Source organism: Carassius gibelio, chromosome B13, assembly GCF_023724105.1.
Source record: "Carassius gibelio isolate Cgi1373 ecotype wild population from Czech Republic chromosome B13, carGib1.2-hapl.c, whole genome shotgun sequence".
Taxonomy (NCBI): Eukaryota; Metazoa; Chordata; class Actinopteri; order Cypriniformes; family Cyprinidae; genus Carassius; species Carassius gibelio.
Window position 1 is genome coordinate 29,445,359 of NC_068408.1, and position 25,197 is coordinate 29,470,555.

At 37.2% G+C, this 25,197-nt stretch overlaps 1 protein-coding gene across 8 annotated transcripts in view; it reads right to left on the reverse strand.

The window, feature by feature from the left end:
* LOC127970070 (1-acyl-sn-glycerol-3-phosphate acyltransferase epsilon) overlaps positions 1-25,197 on the reverse strand; it is a 97,829-nt gene that overhangs the window by 42,563 nt on the left and 30,069 nt on the right. Inside the window, exons 8-10 of one of the 8 annotated variants that reach the window (XR_008156503.1) lie at positions 15,473-15,675; positions 14,380-14,483; positions 13,484-13,758 (exon numbers count right to left, since the gene is read on the reverse strand). The exons of 1 other annotated variant lie outside the window; for it this stretch is intronic. Coding sequence is in view for 3 of the 7 variants with exons in the window: in XM_052572307.1 (XP_052428267.1) it covers positions 15,519-15,675 (157 nt within the window). In the remaining 4 variants the exon portion in view is untranslated. Of the gene's footprint in view, positions 1-13,483; positions 15,676-25,197 lie in introns of those variants that run through there. 6 more of the 8 variants (XR_008156500.1, XR_008156502.1, XR_008156499.1 and 3 more) reach the window with 6 other exon arrangements.

Consider the following 25,197-nt stretch of genomic DNA (forward strand, 5'->3'; position numbering starts at 1 on the left):
GAAAACAAATACTGCTAAGGAATGGTCAGCACCAGTCAATGAAGTATATGCCGGCTCCAACTGATAAAAAAGGAGATTTGCGTATGATGATGACATTGGAGCGCTATGACTTTGACCTAATATACACCCCAGGTAAATACATAGTGCTTGCTGACACACTTTCTAGAGCACCAGAACTCAACAGTGGCACAGCTGAGAACACCACAGCAGAAGATATTGAAACACACATAAACATGGTCACTGCCTCACTGCCTGCATTAGACACCATACTGCAGCAGATTGTTAAAGAGACAGCAAAAGACTCCAAGTTACACAAACTGACATGGACATGCTTCACCGTCTTCATGAAGGACACCTGGGATTGGAAAAATGTAAAAGAAGAGCATGTGAAGCCATCTACTGGCCAGGTATCAACAAAGGCATAGAGGAAATGATTGAGAAATGTGACATCTGCCTCAGACACCACTACAGACAAGTCAAGGAGCCAATGCTGGTGGCCGACCTTCCCACTGCTCCGTGGCAAAAAGTGGGCACAGATTTATTTCATCTGTATGGCAAGGACTATTTTCTTGTTATAGACTATTACTCGAACTTCCCTGAGATTGCGCAACTCCCCAGCACCACCTGTTATAGTGCACATGAAAGGGTTCTCTGCCAGACACGGAATCCCACAATGTGTTGTGAGTGACAACGGTCCGCAGTATGACTGTGGAGAGTTTAAAGAGTTTGCGAAGCACTACGGATTCAAGCATGTTACCTTAAGCCCATTGTACCCACAAGCCAATGGTCAGGCTGAAAAGGGAGTACAAATTCTTTAGAGACTACTGAAGAAAGCCAAGGATGGTAAGACTGGTCCTCACCTTGCTTTACTTAGCTACAGAGCTGCACCTCTGGAGTGTGGAGCGTCCCCTGCTGAGCTGCTTATGTGTCGCAAGCTCCGCACCACACTACTGCAATTGCAACCAGGACGAGACAAGAACAACTGGATTAACAACAAAAAGAGACTCAAAATCAGACAAAAAATGGCCTATGACAGAGCTACAAAACGTCTGGAACCTCTTTGTGAAAAGGACACTGTGAGAATCGAGGGACCTACTTGCTGGGACAGAAAAGTGACCGTGCTCAGTGAAGTCGGACCTAGATCTTACGTTGTGGAAACAGAGGATGGACATAAAGTGAGGAGAAACAGGAGGAGTCTTCTGAAGTAATTTACTCAAGTAATTTACTACAGGGTCCAGACATGACAAATACACTCATTGGAGTGCTCACTCGCTTCAGACAAAAGTCAGTTGCCATGATTGCAGATATTGAAGCTATGTACTACCAGGTGAGAGTTCCTGAAAAAGACAGTGACATGCTTCATTTCCTATGGTGGCCAGATGGAGATGTAAATCAGAACTTGGATGAGTACAAGATGGTTGTCCATCTCTTTGGGGCTAAGTCATCTCCAAGTGTAGCTAATTTTGCCCTTAGGAAAACAGCAGAAGAAAATCGTAGCAAGTCATCAGTTGAAGCAGTCAATACAGTTCTCAAGAACTTTTATGTAGACGACTGTTTAAAGTCTGTTTCAAGCTCTGCTCAAGCAGTTGCCTTGCACAATGATTTCACAAAACTTTGTGCGAGTGGAGGATTTCGTCTTAAAAAATGGGCAAGCAACAGTTGTGAATTGTTGGCCTCTGTGCCAGAAAGTGATAGAATTGCACGTGTCAAAGACTTGGATTTAAGCAAAGATGCACTACCTGTAGATAGAGAATTAGGGGCGTTATGGTGCGTCAATTCAGATGTTCAAATTCAAAATCAATGTGAAAGAAAAACCTGTAAACAGAAGAGGAATATTGTCAGTCACAAGCTCCATCTATGACCCCTTGGGCTTTCTTGCACCTGTAATATTGCCATCAAAGATTTTAATGCAACAGTTATGCAGAGAAAAACTTGCCTGGGATGATGACATTCCAGAACAGAGTGCAGAAAAGTGGATTTCCTGGTTAAGTGGTCTAAATCAGTTGACTGACTTCAGTGTACCATGGTGTATAAAACCAGTTGACTTTGGAGTCAACCACTTCAGCGCAGCTACACCACTTCTCAGACGCTAGTGAGGTATGAAAAGGTTACTTGTGAAAGGTTCATGAAAAATGTGAACTGGATCAATGGTCCTTCTTTTCTCAAAGAATGACACAGATGTTGGGAACAAATTGATCAATTATTACTCAGATTGGTACAAATTAAAGAGAGCCATGGCATGGAGCCTTCGTTTCAAAGACTTGGTTATACAGCGCAGCAATCAAGTAACAGTCAAAAACAGAAAAGTTCTGAGTTGTAAAACAAATTCCACAACAGAAAAATGCAAAACTCTAACAATGCAGGACTTAACAAGGGCTGAAAATGAAATCATCAAGTTCACAAAGTCAAAGATTCAAAGAAGAAATGTCCATGTTGCAAAAAGGTAATCCATCTGTGAAAAAGAACAGTTGCCTTTCTAAAATGGATCCAGTACTTCAGGATGGATTGCTAAGAGCTGGAGGTAGTCTCGGTAGATCTGCAATGTCTGAGCATGCAAAGCATCCCATAATTATACCCAAAGACTCACATGTCACAACTTTAATCTTAAGAGACATTCATGAAAAAATTGGACATTGCGGAAGGAACTATGTGCGGTCAAAGTTGCGACAAATATTCTGGCTTCCTTCTGCAAATTCCATCGTTAGGAAGTTTCTCTCCAGATGCGTGACATGTAGAAAGATCAGAGCAAAGGCTGCAGAGCAGAAAATGTCAGAGCTGCCACTAGACAGAATAATGCCAGATCAACCACCCTTCACCAATGTCAGGGTTGATTACTTTGGACCATTTGAGGTCAAACAAGGCAGAAGTAATGTTAAAAGATATGGGGTATTGTTTACTTGCCTTACAACAAGAGCTGTGCATATTGAAGTTGCACATACACTGGACACCGACTCTTGTTTAAATGCCATCCGTCGCTTTGTGTGCAGGAGGGGACAAGTGTCAATTATGAGAAGTGACAACGGTACTAATTTCATAGGTGCTGAGGTTGAACTTCGCAAAGCCATTCAACAGTGGAACCAATCAAAAATTGAAAGTACTCTCTTGCAAAAAAGAATTAATTACTTGATGATGTAACAGAAACTATGGACTCTCTTCTAGCACTTTAAATACAGTTGCTCCTTTACGCTTAAGGAAAGTTAAGGAAAACAGTTTGACACCATGGTATAATGAGCATACTCTCACCCTAAAGAGAGCAGCCGAAAAATGGAGCACAGCTGGAGGAAACCAAAACTAGAGGTATTTCGTATTGCTTGGTGGGAAAGTAACCTATCCTACAGAAAAGCATTAAAAACTGCTAGATACGATTACTTTTCTTCTCTTTTAGAAGAAAACAAACATAACCCCAGGTATTTATTCAATACAGTGGCTAAAAATAAAGCCTCAACAAGTGTTGACATTTCCCAACACCACAGCAGTAATGACTTTATGAACTACTTTACTTCTAAAATCGATACTATTAGAGATAAAATTGCAACCATTCAGCTGTCAGCTACAGTATCGCATCAGACAGTGCACTATAGACCCCCTGACAAACAGTTCCACTCATTCTCTTCTATAGGAGAGGAGGAATTGTATAAACTTGTTAAATCATCTAAGCCAACAACATGTATGTTAGACCCTATACAACCTAAGCTCCTAAAAGAGGTGCTTCCAGAAGTCATAGATCCTCTTCTGAGTATTAATAATTCCTCATTGTCATTAGGATATGTCCCCAAAACCTTCAAACTGGCTTATATTAAGCCTCTCATCAAAAAAACACAACTTGACCCCAAATAACTAGTTAATTATAGACCAATCTCGAATCTCCCTTTTCTGTCCAAGATACTAGAAAAGGTGGTATCCTCACAATTATATTCCTTCTTAGAGAAAAATGGTATATGTGAGGATTTCCAGTCAGGATTTAGACCATATCATAGTACTGAGACTGCTCTACTTAGAGTTACAAATGATCTGCACTTATCATCTGATCGTGGGTGTATTTCTCTTTGTTTTATTGGATCTTAGTGCCGCGTTTGACAACTGACCACAACATTCTTTTGCATAGACTTGAACACTTTGTTGGCATCAATGGAAGTGCATTAGCATGGTTTAAATCATACTTATATGACGGCCATCAGTTCGTAGAAGTGAATGAAGATGTATCACATCGATCACAAGTGCAGTATGGAGTACCTCAAGCCTCAGTACTAGGGCTGCTACTCTTCACGCTTTATATGTTACCCTTGGGAGATATCATCAGGAAACATGATGTTAGCTTTCACTGTTATGCTGATGATACTCAGTTCTATATTTCTTCGCGGCCCGGTGAAACACACCAATTTGAAAAACGAATAGAATGTAATTCCATTGGAAAAGTAATTTCTTACTGCTAAATTCTGAAAAAACAGAGGTGTTAATTATAGGACCTAAAACTCTGCTTGTAATAACCTAGAACAATGTCTAAGACTTGATGGTTGCTCTGTCAATTCTTCGTCATCAGTTAGGAACCTAGGTGTGCTATTTGATCGAATTCTTTCCTTAGAAAGCCACGTTTCTAGCATTTGTAAAACTGCATTTTTCTATCTAAAAAATATATCTAAATTACAGCCTATGCTCTCAATGTCAAATGCAGAAATGTTAATCCATGCATTTATGACCTCAAGGTTAGATTATTGTAATGCTTTATTGGGTGGTTGTTCTGCACACTTAGTAAGCAAACTACAGGTAGTCCAAAATGCAGCAGCAAGAGTTCTTACTAGAACCAGGAAGTATGACCATATTAGCCTGGTCCTGTCAACACTGCACTGGCTCCCTATCAAACATCATATATATTTTTAAATATTGCTTATTACTTATAAAGCCCTGAATGGTTTAGCACCTCAGTATTTGAATGAGCTCCTTTTACATTATAATCCTCTGCGTCCGCTACTTTATCAAAACTCAGGTAATTTGATAATACCTAGAATATCAAAATCAACTGCGGGTGGCAGATCCTTTTCCTATTTGGCGCCTAAACTCTGGAATAACCTACCTAACATTGTTCGGGAGGCAGACACACTCTTGCAGTTTAAATCTAGATGAAAGACCCATCTCTTTAACCTGTCTTACACATAACATACTAATATGCTTTTAATATCCAAATCCGGTAAAGGATTTTTAGGCTGCATTAATTAGGTAAACCAGAACCGGGAACACTTCCCATAACACTATGTATTTGCTAGATCATTAGAAGAATGACATCTATGCTAATATTTGTCTGTTTCTCTCTTATTCTGAAGTCACCGTAGCGACCAGATCCAGTCTGTATCCAGATCAGAGGGTCACTGCAGTCACCCGGATCCAGTACATATCCAGACCAGATGGTGGATCAGCACCTAGAAAGGACCTCTAATGCCCTGAAAGACAGTGGAGACCAGGACAACTAGAGCCCCAGATACAGATCCCCTGTAAAGACCTTGTCTCAGAGGACCACCGGGACAAGACCATAGGAAACAGATGATTCTTCTGCACGATCTGACTTTGCTGCAGCCTGGAATTGAACTACTGGTTTCGTCTGGTCAGAGGAGAACTGGCCCCCCAACTGAGCACCGATGGAGTTTCGGTTCCTTGCCTCTGTCCAAAATGCAGCAGCAAGAGTTCTTACTAGAACCAGGAAGTATGACCATATTAGCCTGGTCCTGTCAACACTGCACTGGTTCCCTATCACAGTGTTTTCCTAATGAATGTTGTTTAGTTGACTTGAATTGACTAGTAAATAGTGGCTTTAGTGGCTCATTGATCTGTGTTTAGTAATTTTTTGCTTGGGTCTAACCCATTAATTGTTGGCTTCCTGAAAGGATCTACATTTGTGATTGATTTGTGTCCTCCATATGGTCAGACGTGGAATGTGAATATTGTTATACTGAGCCAATATTAGAGTCTGACATTTTTCTTGGCCATTACAACAGTGGACCATGAGTGAACTCCATACCATTTCAGTGAGTGTGCTTGTGTTGTATGGAATTATATTCCGGACTTTATTCAAAAGGAACTGCAAATTGTATTTGCAATTGCGTTTTCAATTTGTGGACGCATAAAATGTGACATAATCCAAACGCAAATGCAAATCGTGCATTACTGTATGCAGTTTCGTTTAAGCGAATGCACAATGTCTGCCAAATTTAAAATGGAAATGCAAAGTCTGTTTGCAATTGTGTTTCCCATATTTTAAGAGCTATGAGCCTGTTATATTTAAATTGCAATATTAATTACCACATTTGCCTTTTCACTCTCTCTTCACTGTGCATGAAAACTGCAAAAACTCAAATGGAATCGCAATTCCTTTTGCATTTGAATTTCCAACGTCTACACGGAAACCTGTCAATCAAGTGACAGGGGTGGGGCCATTTTATTGGGCGTGTTTGCATTGGGAAGTGACGTCACTCACAGTCGACTGTAATAAAAGAGGCAATTGATATAATATTTTGTTTCATCTGTAATGACTGTATATATACACATTTCCCTGAACTAAGTACATTTCTGCTGCTATTATTATGTTTAAATGAAAAATGAAAGAAGGCAGTGGTATTTCATGTCCTTTTTTGTTTTATTGTAAATAAACAGTGAGGAAAATTGCAGTTTCTGAAAAGCACAAACTGATTCTGAAAGCACAAACTGATGCGATATTAAGTGTTTCATAAATGGAGACTTGCTCATTGCATGATTCAGATATTCTTGTAAGGATTACAAGTTATTAGTATGATCACCCGTTTCGCGGCTGAAGTAGGATAAACAAAAAAATAAATTATGTCTGTGTTGGCGCGAGTTCCGAACACACGCTAAAAGAAGGCGTGCCGCGCCGCAAGAGTCACTAACCACCAAGCTATCTACACCAAATCAGCTCCAGATCTCTGGATTCAAGACAGGACTCTCAGCCGAACATCGTGCAGCTGCTGAATCAAAGAAATGTGACCGTGTTAACTTGTGACCTGTGTTTACCTATTATGAAAATAAACCATAGCAGACCACTGACTACATTTTATGGTTCATGATGTTAAGGAACATTTCATAACGTCTCAGACAACTGTACATTTGTGGCTACTGTGGTTTAATTATAATAATATATGATACAAAAATTCTTCCAGAACAGACTTGTATATGTGCATTCCCAGAAGAGATGAGAAATGGATTCGTGTTCAGCACCACAAAAAGAACAAAGTGTTAATATCAGGAAACATCTTTTTTAAGTAAAGCTTCACAGGATAGAAAAGATGAAGTAATTTTTAAGACACATCCTTAACCTTATTGGTTATTAAGTATTTAGATGACAAAGTCCACACTAATTAATTAATAATTTTTTATTACCGTCGACTGTGAGTGATGTCACTTCCCAATGCAAACACGCCCAATTAAATGGCCCCACCGCTGTCACTTGATTGACAGGTTTCCGTGTAGACGTTGGAAATTCAAATGCAAAAGGAATTGCGATTCCATTTGAGTTTTGGCAGTTTACATGCACAGTGCAGAGAGAGTGAAATGGCAAATGTGGTAATTAATATTGCTATTTAAATATGACAGGCTCATATCTCGTAAGAAATGGGAAATACAATTGCAAACAGACTTTGCATTTCCACTTTAAATTTGGCAGACACTGTGCGTTTGCTTGAAACTGCAAACAGTAATGCGCGATTTTCATTTGCATTTGGATTATGTCACATTTTATGCGTCCACAAATTGAAAACGCAATTGCAAATACAATGTGCAATTCCTTTTGAATAATGTCTGGAATATCATTCCATAGTGTTGGAGTAATGGATTCAGTAGTTGCATTTTATCCAAGCCCTTTCTACCCAATATTTTGTCCCCACACATTAAAAACCAGCCTTGTAGCAACTCATAACTGCACATAATGTAAAGACTGTGCTTAATGTAATATAAAAATGTTATTATATGTTCATAATATAATAATTTTCTCAAAACTTAAAATATTGAGCTGATAATGTTATATTTTTCAATGTAATAATTTTCACATAATGTAATGGGTTACTGTGGGAGAAATGTATTACATTATAAATTGCCACAGTGTGTTCATAGTGTAATCACAGTTCATAAGGTAATACAAGCACATAATTATAACAAATATTATTATGCTTACAATATAAAATTTCTTTCAATATAATACATTTGAGCTCAAAACAAAATCATAATTTTAGGAAAAAAATAAGCTAATACATTAAAAGAAAATTTGGTTTATTGGGCTACATTGTGAACTTTTTTTATTTTATTTTATTTTTTATAAAAAGCTTACAAATTTATTTTGTGATCAAGTCATGCTTAATTTTTGAGATTTAAAGTCTTTTTTTATTTGAGTCATTTAAAAGGTTCTTATAAAAACGTTTTAATATTGTATACAAATGTATGATGTATTTATAAGTTTGGCAATATATGATTAAATGTTTTTATCTTATTGAGGCAAATTTCATTAAGCGGACACATTCTTCACAGGCGGTTATACTTATTATGCTTATAAGCACAGAAATGATAATGATTGTAAGTTTTACAATATTTTTCAACATTTTCTAATTGAATGTGACTCCCTTGCCAGTGATGTGTGCACTGATCTTTGTATGTATTGATGCTTTGCAAGGGGGTTCCTTGTAGTGTATTTGTCTTCCACTAATGATTTCAGCACTGCCTCTGGCCTTCGAATTGGTCATAGAGCCAAAGTTCTGTATGTAAAGATTGGTTGACTGTATAACTACTACAAAACATGAGAATTTTACCCCTTTTCCGCTTAAAACACCTTTACACTCTCTATATAACATAACTCTATAAGAGGATAAAGTTGGCTGTGTGTTCTTTATATATATACACACATATATCAAACATATATGAAACTTTGTTGCAGTAAAAATACTTTGCACAGCCTCACAGAGTTTGGTGACTTCAGAATCATATTACATAGTATGTAGTTAAACAGTACCAAATATCAAATAATTTAACTTCTGCCAAATAGATGACCTTCTAATTATGCTATGATAAATGCAATAATTTATCAGTAATACAGAAAGTCAAGCAGCAAGACTTTTTTTGTTTGTTATGGATGGTTCTGATTGTGATGTTAACGATAGCCCAAACTAACTTTTGACTATAGGTCACAAGCTTTTTGATGTCAAACATGTCTGATGATGCAGATGTATAACCACAAAACAAATCCACGTGGGGGGGATTATATATATATATATATCTCAACCTTTTTCTTCAATGCAGAATTAAGCTTATGGGTGAGACTTCCTGTTCGTTAGCGGATATACAATATAGGTAAATAACGATGAGTACAACAATATGCAGTTAATGATAAAAAGTAAGGGTGCTCCGATCACGATCGGCCGATCGTTATGCGCATCTCGTCAGTAAAGCTGGTTATCTAATAAGCCGTTAATTCCATCAGGTGCGTGATTTCACATAAAGCAGCTGTTACTAGACAGAGCCGTTGTTAATAGAGAAGATGCGCAAATCCACTTAATTTTCAGCGTTTTTTGGCGCATCTTCTCAGTTAACAATGGCTCTGTGTAGTAACAGCTGCACTATGTGAAATCACACCTGATGGAATTAACCGCTGATTAGAGAACCGGCTTTACTAATAATTTGGTTTGCACTACAAAGTGTAATACATTAAAATAATATGATAAGACATCAAATTTCAATATCAAACAGCAAAACGAACTGTTTTGTTCAGCTAAAAATAGTTGGATGGAAAGGACGCAGATGAGACCAGAACCAGACCCATAGGATTTACAAATGGCTGGGCCCATTTTTATGACAAGAAAAAGGTGGATATATAAATTCAAGAAAAGGACAAAATATGTATGAAACTATATCTGTACTTAAATTAAATGAAAGAATAGAAAGTTTTTTTTTTCTAAAGGTGCTTGACACTATTTTAGGGTAAAGATCAGAGATGTTTTTATTTAATGTATATATTTAGCAAAAGCATTATTGTCACCTTATTAAACATTGTAAAAAAAAAAAAAAGTCTGATTAAATATAAATACTTGACACTATTTTAACTACTTTAAAGTGCATGGTCCTTTTTCCAAATGGTAGTTCCAACATGGCATGCCCAGCACTTTCTAACAATAAATTTCCAGGCTTTTCCAGGTTTTCAATGATTGTGGGAAGCCTGCTGTAATCTGTTATTTTGTCAACAAGTGCTTCATACTATTTATGGGTTAAAGTTTTGGGTTCTAAACTTATACTGAAGGCATATGTGCTATTGCCTCATTTTCATTTTAAATTCCTATACTCCCTGTTACGATCCTAGGTATTTGTTTTGTGTGGGTGTTGTTTTGTATATATGTGCAGGGATTGGCTGTCACTGGTGGAGTCTGATTGGTGGATCTACTGATTGGCCAATCTACTGATTGGCCAAGAAATCACAACAGCATCTCCACTTCCTCCGCAAACCGAGGAGAGCCAGTGCCCCACCCCCCCTCATATACACCTTCTACAAAGGCACCATCGAGAGCATCCTGTCAAGCTGCATCACTGTGTGGGGTATGGCGCCTGCAACACGTCCTGCCGAAAGACTCTGTGATTTTGTGATTTCACCCACCCATCACACAGCTTCTTCAGTCTGCTGCCATCAGGAAAGAGACTGCAGAGTCTCCAGGCCAGGACCAAAATTGTCTAAACTCTTGAAGCCATCAGTGCGATCTGATGATCGTGAGTGTTTTTAGTCATGGCGTGGGTTATTTGATTGCAGTATGTCCTGTGTTGAAAAGAAAAAATATCACCATCCTCTGGTATTTTTGTCTCGAATGCGCTATGTTAATCAACGAATTATGCGTTGGTCATTGATTATTCAAAATTGTAATCTTGAGATTCATTTTAAAAATGGCAAGGACAATGTACTAGCAGATGCCTTATCCCGTTCTTTTAGTTTTGTTAAAAAAAGAAAAAAAAAAAATATATATATATATATTTTTTTTTAATGTGCGGGGATGTTATGATCCTAGGTATTTGTTTTGTTGGGTGTTGTTTTGTATATATGTGCAGGGATTGGCTGTCGCCGGTGTAGTCTGATTGGTGGATCTACTGATTGGCCGCTTTTAAAAAGGCGGCACTTACCAAAGAGAGGGAGCTTATGCTGGCGTTGACTTGTTGGTGTGAAGAGCTCCGGATTCCACCTTCCGTCGGCAGATCCCATAACCTTCAGTTTATTTTGTTTGTTTGTTTATTATGATTTATAATTTGGTTCTGTTTTAGGCGCGTAGAGGTGTCCTGCCATTTATTTTGTTTATGATTTATGTATAGGGAGTTAGGGATGTTACTGTGTTAATTTAGTTTATTCCATGATTAGGTCATTTATATACGTTTGGTTATAAGTTTATTTTGTTTATTATTTTGGGCTTGGGGCACCCTGAAGTCGTTGCTCCTTAATTTAATTATCCTTTCCACTTTAAATAAATTATACTTTAGTGGAACTTAGTTTTGGTGTTGTTGGTGATCTGTCGGCTGGGGCTGGTTTCCTGTTACTATCAACAAATGCTTGCCAAGCCAGTCCTGAAAATATGGGACTAACACTACCAAATCATTCAAATTCATTTATCATCAGAATATTTATTAGATAATGGGCTTTAAATGACATTCACATTATAAATTATGAGTAAGTGAAACAAACTGTATGTCAACAAATCTTTTTAATGTGGGAGGCTACACTAACCTATATACTGTATCTAAAGTGACCCAGAAGCTTCTATGGAATAAATCACTGTCAAAAATAATCGTATGCAATTCAAAACATTTGTGTGTAATTTTAATATACTCGTGCGTAATTTAAAACTATTGTACGTAATTCTGTTTTTTGTCAGAGTTGGATTCCAAAATCTACGGCCACGACAGTTTACAGATACGCGATTTTGTGTCTTTTTTAGAGTACAACTCTAAAATGTACAACTGTGACAGTTTACAGACACAGCGCTTGTTTTCACAATCGCTCTGTTACACACGACATGCGAATTACGACCACGAAGTGTGGTGTGTGGAAACAAGGGGCAAGGAACTCGACCGGAAGTTGAAGTCGGGTGGGGGCTGCCATCTTTTAGCAGAACTTCACTTGCGTTAGCATTCCCATTGACTCCCATTCATTTTGGCGTCACTTTGACAGCGAATAACTTTACATCTGAGGCGTTTAAAGACTCTGTTTGTCCATTATTTATTTCTAAAGATACACGACAATGTATAAAGGGCTCCATTACCTTCTATGTTACATTATGGCCCCGTATAAACAGTTTTTGTAAAAAATAGGCTAACGATTGCGTCATAACCACTCGTCTCTCTGTCGCATTACCGTACAGACAGGAGGAGAAGCTCGCAGAAAATTAACTTCATATGGCGTACTGGCGTTACATTTTAAAATACTATACAAAATAATTAATCAGAATACTTATTCCTGCTCACTCACGACAAAGAACTCCCCGCTCAAGCTCGCTGTCTCTGCAAGATTAACGATGGCAGTTTGCACGCACAGCCACTTAGAAGATTTACATCTGGCAGACAGGTTGCTGACGTCATCAAGCTTCGTTTGAGTCTGCGCTTCAGAAACGGAAGTGCTAAAAAACGCTAAAACCGGGCTTCATTTGTCTCAATTGAGTTCCAATGGGGTCGCTGTGTCCATTTCTTTTACTGTCTATGTGTGGAAACGACTGTCAAAAATACGTCATCAAGGTCACAGGCATTACTATCCGAGGAAGGATGAATCGATTCAATGGCGTGGCAAAAGGTGGGCGTGTCGAAAGGTTTCTCATTGGCGGAAAGAAGGGTAGGGGGCGTGGCAAAAGGTTTAGCGAAAACTGACTGTTCCGCCTTAAGGAGAGTCATACTCTTAATCGCTATTAGCCTATAGATTAATAGAAAGCGATAAATTAAACAATCCTATAGAACCAATTGAAATTTATCCAATGTAAAAACAGCGTTAATGATGTAAATAATATTATTTTAAAATACTTTCGAAAGTACCTTCGAAACGGCTTACTGACGTAATCACCGCACGTTTAGGTCTTAGTTTATCAATAATCAAAAACAGATTACAATTATTTTTGAGAATACAAACGTCTCTTAACACGGTTAGTCGCACTTGATGTTCTTACGTTAAAGTCGTTTAAAGTCAGCTGTATTTGTTAACATTAATGAATTAACAAGAACAAACAACGTACAGCTGTATTTTTTATAAACCAACAAAGTTTAATAAATACCGTATCAAATGTATTGCTCATAGTTAATGTTACTTAATACATCAGTCAACAAATGAAACTTTATTGTAAAGTGTTAGACTAGAAAACTATGTTTTGACTGATAGAGAAAAATTTGTAAAAACAAAAACAAAATAAATGTAAAAATTAGTCAGAAGAGTTTAGTAACCTTGTTTTAAGTGACATTAACCAATAAAGCAAACAGAAACAGCTTTATCCACTAAAACATTTATTTAGCTTTCAGTTTCAGTCACCAATTCAAGTAAAAAGATATATATAGATAGATAAACCACTCATTCATTAATTCATTCTGTAGTAGCAGTCCATAGAACAGAATCCAGCAAACTGTTTGTCTGAATAGAAAGCTGTGAAGGTGCCCTTCTTTCCAAGACCACAGAATTTACAGCCATCACAGATCTGCTGAGCTCCAGTTCCACTCTGTATGTCTTCCTCACATCTGGACTGACAGACTTCCAGTCAACCATACCTACACAAGAGAAAAACAAATGTTGAGAGATTCAAACAAGTAACCAATAAGTAGAATAAAATATCCAATAAAAAAAGAAGCGCGAGTGTCTGAGAGTGCAAGTCTGCAGCCAGACCCTTCTCCATTATATTATAATACAACTGTACTACTGACTCTTCACTGAGTACCAAAAGTACATAATTCCTGTGCATGGTTTCTAAAAGAATGGAATCACCAAAAAGTTGACTGGCACTCATCTATACTACAGGTTATTCTAATATTTACATCTACATTTATTCATTTAGCAGACGCTTTTATTCAAATCGACCTACAAATGAGGAAAGAGTTGAAGCAATCAAAAACAACAAAAAGAGCAATGATATATAAGAGCTATAAAAGTCTCAGTTAGGTTAACACCGTACACGTAGCAAGGGCTTTTTAAATAATATTATAAATAAAAAGAAAACAGATAAATTAGAAAAAGAATAGAGCAAGATATTTGGTTAATGTGCATGTACCACTCCAACATGTTGGATTAACTTCAAAAGAGTGAATGTCCTTCGAGTGCACTTTGGGCAATGGTACAGTCAAGGCATGAGGATCTAATACAAGAGGCAAATCATTCAGAGTAAAGTTACTGACAGTGCTTGTCTCCATCTCCTAATGTTGACAATGTGCCTTTGAAGGAAACTCAGGTGTCTTTCTCGGGTGTGTTCCATCTTCTGTCACCACACTGAGCTCTCGAACTATGATTGACATTTTACAGTCAGTATCCATCAGGTGTTTGGTAGGAAAGGTATAACTGGGTCCCCTTTCATAAAATAAATAAATAAAAAGAATAACAATAATAACAATAAAAATAAAGAGAAAAAATAAAACACTTTTCAGATTCATCAGATTCTGTTGCATGCTCTTTGGCTCAGACGGTGTACATACACTGCAGAACTGCAGAAACAATCAGAAGCTAATGTATAATGGGGCGGTCACACTGCACTTTTCGTTCCATTGACTTCCATTCATTCGCATGCAAATGCGTCAGACCGGAAACGCAAGCTCATGCGAAAAATTTCGCATTTCGCTGCGTTCGAAAGTTCAAGTTTGCTGAACTCTGACCTGCGAATTCGCATCACGTGAAGATGTGGGACCAGTAGAAGACCGATACGTCACTGTGTGACCTCTCTGTTCAGAAATTCAAAAATGAAGGAAGCGCTATATAACTTTAGCCGCAGCTAAATATGTAATTTTATATAATACATATTTAAATACTATAAAAAATAAAATAAAAAAGAAGCTGCATGGTTCGCAGTGTCAGTGGAAACAGATGGTACATTTGAATGAGGACATGTTTTATAATTTTTTATTGCTTAGGGAGAGAGATACATGGAGTACAATATAATAAGACTCTTTCGACGCCGTCGCAAAAGACACAGTACAAGCACATATTAATCCATGTTGTGATAACTGAGGGGAAACCGTTATATCTTGCTCCCGCCCATATTCACAGCGTGGTCCGGAATAATTTCGCATGTTCAAAGTCTAGTGTGACCGCCCCTTAAGGTTCACAATATACCATGCATTTCACGTTCTTGTATACACTGATAAATCTTACATTGTTTTCTAAAACTATTGCTTTAATTTTTTAACAGATGGGCTAAAAAGGTACAGAAGAATATTACCTGAAAAGATTTAAAACAAGATATTTTACAGTTGAGTTTTTTTTCTTTACTACACTCACTCCAGCAGGTGTCCTTAAGTATGTGTATTTTTTGAGCACATCCTCCTCAGGCATTCCTTCTGTGCTTTCTCAGTGTCTCCAGGGGCATGTTCCTGTTGTGTCGTCTTTGACAGTCCATGTGTCTGGATGTGTTTCTGATACTCACTTTATAACACATTGACATGTGTCTCAACAGACACTGAATCCTCCCCAACACAAGCTTCCTTCATCAGAAGAACAGAAACAGATCATGTTTAGACCGTGACAGATATGAAAAACATCTAAATACTTACTGAACAAGGTGTTTTAGATATAAAAAATTATAAAACATTGAACTTCATAAACATTAAGATGATGGTCAGGCAGTGAAAAAGTGGAGTACATGCAAAAAGGATTTAAATATCTGTAGTACAGTATCTTCCTTACATTAACCTGCACTAAATGAAAATGTAAAATTGATTAACAGTGCAAAAATAAATTATGCATATGGCAGTGTGCTTACATATTCTACAATAACCTGCAAGTGGAGCACGTTCTGCTTTACATTTCAGGCTTAGGGATGTGTCAGATGTGCTTAACCCTCAGATGGTTTCTGGGGTCTTTTCTGACCCCAAATGACTTTTGCTCAAATTAAAAAAAATTTTTTTCCCTTTGTCCAAATGGTATGAAACCTTCTACGGCTCTCAACACTTTTTAGATCTACAAAAAAAAAAAAAAAAAATTGGATTGGATTGGATTAAATTGGAATGATATCTGTTTTTATGTTAGCGTGACAAAAATTGTGACACTCGGGGTCTTTGGAGACTAAGACTAAATTCATCATCAAACTCAGAAACAACGCAGAACAAATCGACAGAAACGGCAAAAATAAAGTGGCCCACTTCCACCAATGCAAAAAACATCCACAATGCTAAATTATATTGCTCACAACACGCATACACACACACACAGTAAATACATTGAGACTATAAAAACGGTTCTCTTATCATTTGTCAAATACAAATCATCCAAAATGCAGAACGAACACAAATATAAAGTGGTGACACTGACACCGACAATGTGTACACACACACGCACGCCCACACACTTGTGAGGTTATAAAACAACTGCTCTCTTATAATTATAAAAAAAAAAAATCATGCAAAATGCAGAACCACCAAAGAGGGAGTGAGAGAGAGATGACAGGAGGAGATAAAAACAATTTAGCACGCACACACACACACAAACCTGCTCCAACCCCGTCAGAAGTCATGCGGTTTACCATGTTTACTGCCTGCAATGCATTGTAATGTAACATTATTGAAAAACAGGAAAAAAAAATGCTAAACTTTTAAAAAAAATATTTTCTTTTTGTTATAATTGTGATTTTATAATATTTAGATATGAATCCAACTGAATCCAACTTGGGAAAAGATATCTTTCAGGTAGTCAAATAGCAAATAGTGGAGCTCTATAGCCATCTAGTGGTTAAAGTGATTTTTCTTATTTATTTTTTTTTTACTGCATTTTCCAAAAAATGGGTATAAATGTTAAATTAAATCATTTAAAATGATCCATGTTATCCCCATGGATGAAAGTTAGAAATCTGGGTCTTTTATAAAGTGAATTTTACATAAAATGCTATTTTTTTGTAAAAAGCCTATTTAAATAAATATTTATTTATTTATTTATAGAAATTTAAAAGATATCATAAACCCTCCAAAAACTGCACAAATGTTGAGTAAAAACATTAACAAACAGTAAAATTACATTTGTAAAAAAAAAAAAAACAACAACAAAAAACAACTCTGGTTACACAATTAAATGTTATTGTCTGGGGTCTCTGGAGACCCCAAAGAACACGAGCGTATACAGGAAACAATAACCATCAGAGGGTTAAAACACAAACTTGGCTGATTGTCATTTTCCAGCAAATAAAAATTACAACATCTTGTTACTACAATATTGTGTGTGATTATGTTGATAGAGATAAATCAATGGTTTAAAAACAATTTAACTTACACAGTAATTTCTTTCTGTATTTATGTGCTAATTTGCATAAATACCGCAACAGATCTAAACATTGGGTATAGCCAGGTGAAAATTTCTTGTTCAATCTTGTTGATAACAGTAAAATACTTTTTACCCATTTAGGCTACCCATGAGCATTAATACAGAGAGGCAGGAAGAAGTACTTTAGAAACCAGCCTTTATTAATTACTAATGCAGAGTTTGGGGTTGGGTCCATGGGACTGTTTCTGGGGATTTACTTTTTATTATTATTATTTCTATCTATCTATCTATCTATCTATCCTAATAATATGCTTATCATGCTAAAATCATGCTAGCAACATGGTAATCGCATGTTGGTCATGATATAAACATGCTAACATCATGCTAATCATATTAAAATCATGCTAGCAAAATGCTAGTCGCATGGTAGTCATGCTAGAAATGATAACATGTTAATCATGCTAGCAACATGCTAATCATACTAAAATAACGCTAGCAACATGCTAGTCGCATGCTAATCATGCTAGAAACATGATAACAACATGCTAGTTGCATGCTAGTCATGCTAGAAACATGCTAGCAACATGCTAATCATGCTAGAAAAATGCTAGTCGCATGCTAATCATGCTAGAGACATACTAGCAACATGCTAATCATGCTAGAAACAATGCTAATCAATGCTTAATTCATGCTAGCAACATGCTAATCACGCTAGAAACATGTTAACAACATGCTAATCATACTAAAATCATGCTAACAACATGCTAGTCATGCTAGAAACATGCTAGTTGCATGCTTATCATGCTAGAAACATGCTAGCGACATCCTAACAACATGCTAATCAAGCTAGGATCATGTTAGAAACCATGCAAATAATGCTAGAAACATGCTAGCAACATGCTATTTGCATGTTAATAATGCTAGAAACATGCTAGCATTATGCTAATCATGCTAGAAACATACAAGCAACATGCTAGTCGCATGCTAATCGTGCTAGATACATGCTAGTGACATGCTAGAACATGCCAATCATGCTAGAAACATGCTAGCAACATGTTAGTCAAATGCTAATCAGGCTAGAAACATGCTAGCAACATGCTATACATTCTAACAAAATGCTAGTAACTTGCTAATCATGATAGAAACATGCTACCAACATGCTAGCAGCATGTTAATCATGCTAGGAACATGCTAGAAACATGGTAACGAATGCTAGTCATGTTACCAACATGCTATTCACATGCTAATAATGCTAGAAACATGCTAGCAACATGATAGTCATGCTAGAAACATGGTAGCGACATAGCATAGTAATGCTAACAACATGCTAGTAACTTGCTAATCATGCTAGAAACATGTTAGTCGCATGCATTCTTTCTGTCAAACTAATCTATCATTTTTTCTTTTGAACTAATCTATTTCATTCTTTCTAACTATTCTATCTGTCAATCTAACTAATATATCTTTCTTTCAACTAATCTATCAATCTAACTTTAAACTATAAACTTCTAACTTCTTTAAACTTCTTCAAACTTTCTGGTCGGCTTTCTCAAGCCAACTTAAAGTTAGTCTCAACAAACTTTTTTTTCTAGTTCTTTTATGTAACCCTATCTCATCGCACTACAGGCTGCAGTGATGACCTACTAAACCAGTGGTTCCCAACCTTTTTCCTTGGGGCCCACCCTATGTACGTATTTAACAATCCGTGATTTTTTTCAGATTATCATTTAAGAGCAGCAATTGTATTCAAGTCAAAATAAAACAGACGTAATGTTACTTGAAGGCATTATAGCCTACTATTCCTGCCAAACTTTCATGGTTCGGTTAGTGTTACTACAGTAAATCCATGGTGAATGTTGCAGATCTGGACACTGGATAGTTCATTCACGGCACAATGTTTCTTCCTGGTTTCCTCGCGCTGTTTGATCCGTTAATAACGGAGAAATGTGAATGTTTCTCTCTAGAACTCGCAGCGATGTTATTACTTCTGTGGCAAATTCAAATGCTTTCTGTACTGGATCTCTTATTAGTGCTGTGTAGTAACAGCGTCGCATGATCACGATCGGCTCGATCGCTGCACTGGTCCAAACTGATAAACGGTCCGTCAACCACACAACGAGCAGTTTCGTTCCGCTTGAATTATGTTTGCCATTTGATGTTGGCCACTGTTGTGGTCGTGTCGGCGTCTCTTTTACATTATGAGCGCGCTTGCCACGCGCAACGGGCCTACATTTGAAATAACGAAATTGTAATTGAAATTGGCATTGTTAGCATATGACTTTTTTTAAACTTTAAACAATATTTTTACATAAAATTATTAGTAGAACATTTTATGCATCTTTATTCCCCTCAAAGCATATCCGCTCCCGCTCCCGCGCCACCCCTGTGAACTCTGGCACCCCCTGAGAGGGGCGCGGACCCCAGGTTGGGAACCAATGTCCTAAACAACTGTCTTCTTTAAGCACCTAACGTTACATGTACTCCGAGATCTTATCTAACCCACTACACAATCTCTGTAATATTGCTACTCTCTGTTATTAGTTATAACTAATGTTAACCCTTAAACACAGGGCTTGTCAAGTTCGGTCCTGGAGGGCCTGTGTCCTTCAGAGTTTAGCTCCGACCTCATGACCTCCTGGAACAAGTTTGATGACCCCTGCTTAAACATGTCTGATTAAAAATAATAATAATAATTAACTTACCTGAGACTAGGTGTGAGCGCTTGGCTGCTGATCTGCCATTTCAGCGCCAGTGGTTTAAACCTTTGGTGGGGCGCATGCACACTTCGTTGAATCGATTCATCTTCCCTCGGATAGTAATGCCTGTGACCTTGATGACGTATTTTTGGCAGTCGTTTCGCACACCGCACTTTGTGCTCGTAATTCGCATGTCGTGTGTGTAACAGAGCTATTGTGAAAACAAGCGCCGTGTCTGTAAACTGTCACAGTCATACATTTTAGAGTTGTACTCTAAAAAAAAAAAACACACAAAATCTTTAAACTGTCGTGGCCGTAGATTTTGGAATCCAACTCTGACAAAAAAACAGAATTACTTACAATAGTTTTAAATTACGCACGAGTACAGGTCCTTCTCAAAAAATTAGCATATTGTGATAAAAGTTCATAATTTTCAATAATGTAATGATACAAAGTAACTTTCATATATTTTAGATTCATTGCACACCAACTGAAATATTTCAGGTCTTTTATTGTTTTAATACTGATGATTTTGGCATACAGCTCATGAAAACCCAAAATTCCAATCTCAAAAAATTAGCATATCATGAAAAAGTTCTCTAAACGAGTTATTAACCTAATCATCTGAATCAACTAATTAACTATAAAACACCTTCAAAAGATTCCTGAGGCTTTTAAAAACTCCCAGCCTGGTTCATTACTCAAAACCGCAATCATGGGTAAGACTGCCGACCTGACTGCTGTCCAGAAGGCCATCATTGACACCCTCAAGCGAGAGGGTAAGACACAAAGAAATTTCTGAACGAATAGGCTGTTCCCAGAGTGCTGTATCAAGGCACCTCAGTGGGAAGGAAAAAGTGTGGCAAAAAATGCTGCACAACGAGAAGAGGTGACCGGACCCTGAGGAAGATTGTGGAGAAGGACTGATTCCAGACCTTGGGGGACCTGTGGAAGCAGTGGACTGAGTCTGGAGTAGAAACATCCAGAGCCAACGTGCACAGGCGTGTGCAGGACATGGGCTACAGAGAAGCAGCACTGGACTGTTGCTCAGTGGTCGAAAGTACTTTTTTTCGAATAAAAGCAAATTTTGCATGTCATTCGGAAATGACTCCAGAGTCTGGAGGAAGACTGGGGAGAAGGAAATGTCAAAATGCCTGAAGTCCAGTGTCAAGTACCCACAGTCAGTGATGGTCTGGGGTGCCATGTCAGCTGCTGGTGTTGGTCCACTGTGTTTTATCAAGGGCAGGGTCAATGCAGCTAGCTATCAGGAGATTTTTGAGCACTTCATGCTTCCATCTGCTGAAAAGCTTTATGGAGATGAAGATTTCATTTTTCAGCACGACCTGGCACCTGCTCACAGTGCCAAAACCACTGGTAAATGGTTTACTGACCATGGTATTACTGTGCACGATTGGCCTGCCAACTCTCCTGACCTGAACCCCATAGAGAATCTGTGGGATATTGTGAAGAGAAAGTTGAGAGACGCAAGACCTAACACTCTGGATGAGCTTAAGGCCGCTGATTGCCTCCATGCCACGCCGCATTGAAACAGTCATTTCTGCAAAAGGATTCCCAACCAAGTATTGAGTAACTGAACATAATTATTTGAAGGTTGACTTTTTTTGTATTTAAAACACTTTTCTTTTATTGGTCGGATGAAATATGCTAATTTTTTGAGATAGGAATTTTGGGTTTTCATGAGCTGTATGCCAAAATCATCAGTATTAAAACAATAACAGACCTGAAATATTTCAGCTGGTGTGCAATGAATCTAAAATATATGAAAGTTGAATTTTTATCGTTACATTATGGAAAATAATGAACTTATCACAATATGCAAATTGTTTGAGAAGGACCTGTATATTAAAATTACACACAAATGTTTTGAATTACGTACGATTATTTTTGAAAGTGATTTTATTCCATAGCTTCCAGTAGAGTCTATCCTATTGAAGCTCTGGCAATGTTTATGGTTTTCCAAAGCTCTAAAAAACTCCAGTAGCACTTAAAGCAGCTTTATTTTATTTTTTTGGTAAAAACGTATTCCAATTAAATTAAATAATACATATATAATTGTAATAAAAGCAACTGGATTTAAAGAATAAGACGGCATGAACAAGATGAGGTAATTTGTATATTTAAAAAAAAAAAAACAACAACAACTGAAAAAGAGATTTCATGAAAAATGTCTCAGATTTATTATTTGGACCAAATTATTACTCTTGATTATGTTCTAGAAAAACATGAAAAATGTTTTGTGTGGGGATTCGTCATAGGTTTGGAATAACATAAGGTTGAAAAGACAATTTTATTTTATTTTTGACTGAATAATATTTAATACCCCTGCAGCCAGGAATTTTGGTAACTATCTGTGAAATATTTAGCAACAGTGCAAATACTTACAATAAAAAGCCCATATGTCACAGGCTTTTTAGATCTTGGCATCAAATCAAATAAAAATATTACTGATGTAAAATCCAATGGATAACTAACAAAAATCGCCTGCATTACAAAGAAAATCAGCACAAAGTAATAAAATACCCCAAGTATTCTCAAGAACATCATGATGAAATACAGACACTGTAAACAATTGATTTTAACAATATTCAGAAACACACAAATTACTGTATATTATATATATATATATATATATATATATATATATATACACACACACATACATACCCCTTGCAGAATCTGTGAAAATATGAGTAATTTTCAAAAAATAAGAGAGATCATACTAAATGCATGTTATTTTTTATTTAGTACCGTCCTGAGTAAGATATTGTACATAAAAGATATTAACATTTAGTCCACAAGACAAAAGAATTGCTGAAATTAAAATAACCCCACTCAAAAGTTTGGGAACCCTTGGTTCTTAATACTGTGTTCTGTTGCCTGAGGATCCTCGACTGTCTTTCTGTTTTGTGATGGTTGTGCATAAGTCCCTTGTTTGTTCTGAACAGTTAAACTGAGCAGCGTTCTTCAGAAAAATCTTTAAGGGGGGGGGGGGTGAAATGCTATTTCATGCATACTGAGTTTTTTACACTGTTAAAGAGTTGGATTCCCATGCTAAACATGGACAAAGTTTCAAAAATTAAGTTGTACGTTTGAAGGAGTATTTTTGTTCCAAAAAAACCTCTTCCGGTTTGTCACAAGTTTCGGAAAGTTTTTTTTCGAGTATGGCTCTGTGTGACGTTAGTTGGAGCGGAATTTCCTTATATGGGTCCTAAGAGCTCCAGTATAGCAGAGCACTGAGAGGCTGAGCACAGCCTGATCAGAGCGAGAGCGTCCCAATAGTACGTCGCGAAAAGTCACAAAAGAAGTGTGTTTTTGGTTGCCAGGGCAAGACAACCCTGCACAGATTACCAAAAGAGAAACAGCATTAAGGGACCAGTGGATGGAGTTTATTTTTACAGAGCATCAACGGAGTTGTGCAAGTGTTTTTGTTTGTTCCCTGCATTTCGGATTGCACATCGTTTATTTCTTAAGGATAATGCAGTCCCAACGGAAAAGGGTCACGATTGTGTGTTGGAACCACATGCGGTGAGTAAAACTGCTTCAAATATCTCGGTGTTGTTAACTTAGCTATCAGCGCGTAAGCACATCAAGTAAACAACATGCGATGTTGTCATCAAACTGCACTTTCCACATGTACAGCTTAAAAAAAAAAAATAAAAAAAAAGGACGACATAAAGTGGAACTTAGTCATTTTCCAAAACCGCTAAGCAAATATATACAGTTTCAGTACATACCACATAGCATACCGCCTTTGCTGATGCTGCTCTTGTTAAATTTCAGCCTCTGGATCTGTGTCACAGCTTCCACATGCTCTCAACTCAAAAGCCTACTGGCGCTCGTGATTCTTTAGCTCCGCCCACATGTCACACCTCTAGGCGCTCGTGGTTTTCCGGGAAAAATCGGTACAGACTATCTTTCTCTTATAAATATAATAAAAATAAAGACTTTTTGGAGTTATGAAGGATGCAGTACTACTCTATAGGTACTCAAGATTAACAGGATATTGAGTGAAAACGAGCATTTCACCCCCCCTTTAAGGTCCTGCAGATTCTTCAGTTTTCCAGCATCTTTGCATATTTTAACCCTTTCCAGCAGTGACTATGATTTTGAGATACATCTTTTCAGACTGAGGACAATTGAGGGACTCAAACACAACTATTTAAAAAGATTAAAACATTCACTGATGCTCCAGAAGGAAACAAGATGCATTAAGAGCTGGGGGGTGAAAACTTTTGAATACGATGAAGATGTCCAAATTTTTCTTATTTTGTTGAAATATAATTGTTTTCCATTTAGTTCTGCCCTTCGTAAGCAACAGAAGATACTTGTATGTTTCCCGGTACACAAATTAAGTACAATTTACATTGATCTTCAAATCCCAAAAGTTTTCACCCCCCAGCTCTTAATGAATCTTGTTTCCTTCTGGAGCATCAGTGAATGTTTGAATCTTTTTAAATAGTTGTGTTTGAGTCCCTCAAATGTCCTCAGTCTGAAAAGATGTATCTCAAAATCATACAGTCACTGCTGGAAAGGGTTCAAATATGCAAAGATGCTGGAAAACTGAAGAATCTGCAGGACCTTAAAGATTTTTCTGAAGAACGCTGCTCAGTTTAACTGTTCAGAACAAACAAGGGACTCATGCACAACCATCACAAAACAGAAAGACAGTCGTGGATTATCAGGTGACCACACACAGTACTAAGAACCAAGGGTTCCCAAACTTTTGAGTGGGGTTATTTTAATAATTTCAGCAATTTTTGTCTTGTGGACTAAATGTTAATATCTTTTATGTACAATGTCTTACTCAGGACAGTACTAAATAAAAAATAACATGCATTTAGTATGATCTCTCATATATTTTCACAGATTCTGCAAGGGGTGCCCAAACTTTCGATCCCCACTGTATGCGTGTATATATATATATATATATATATATATATATATATATATATATATTATATATATAATAATTCCATACATTTATATAAGGCTTTTCTAGACTCTCAAAGCGCTTACATAGTCAGGGGGTATCTCATC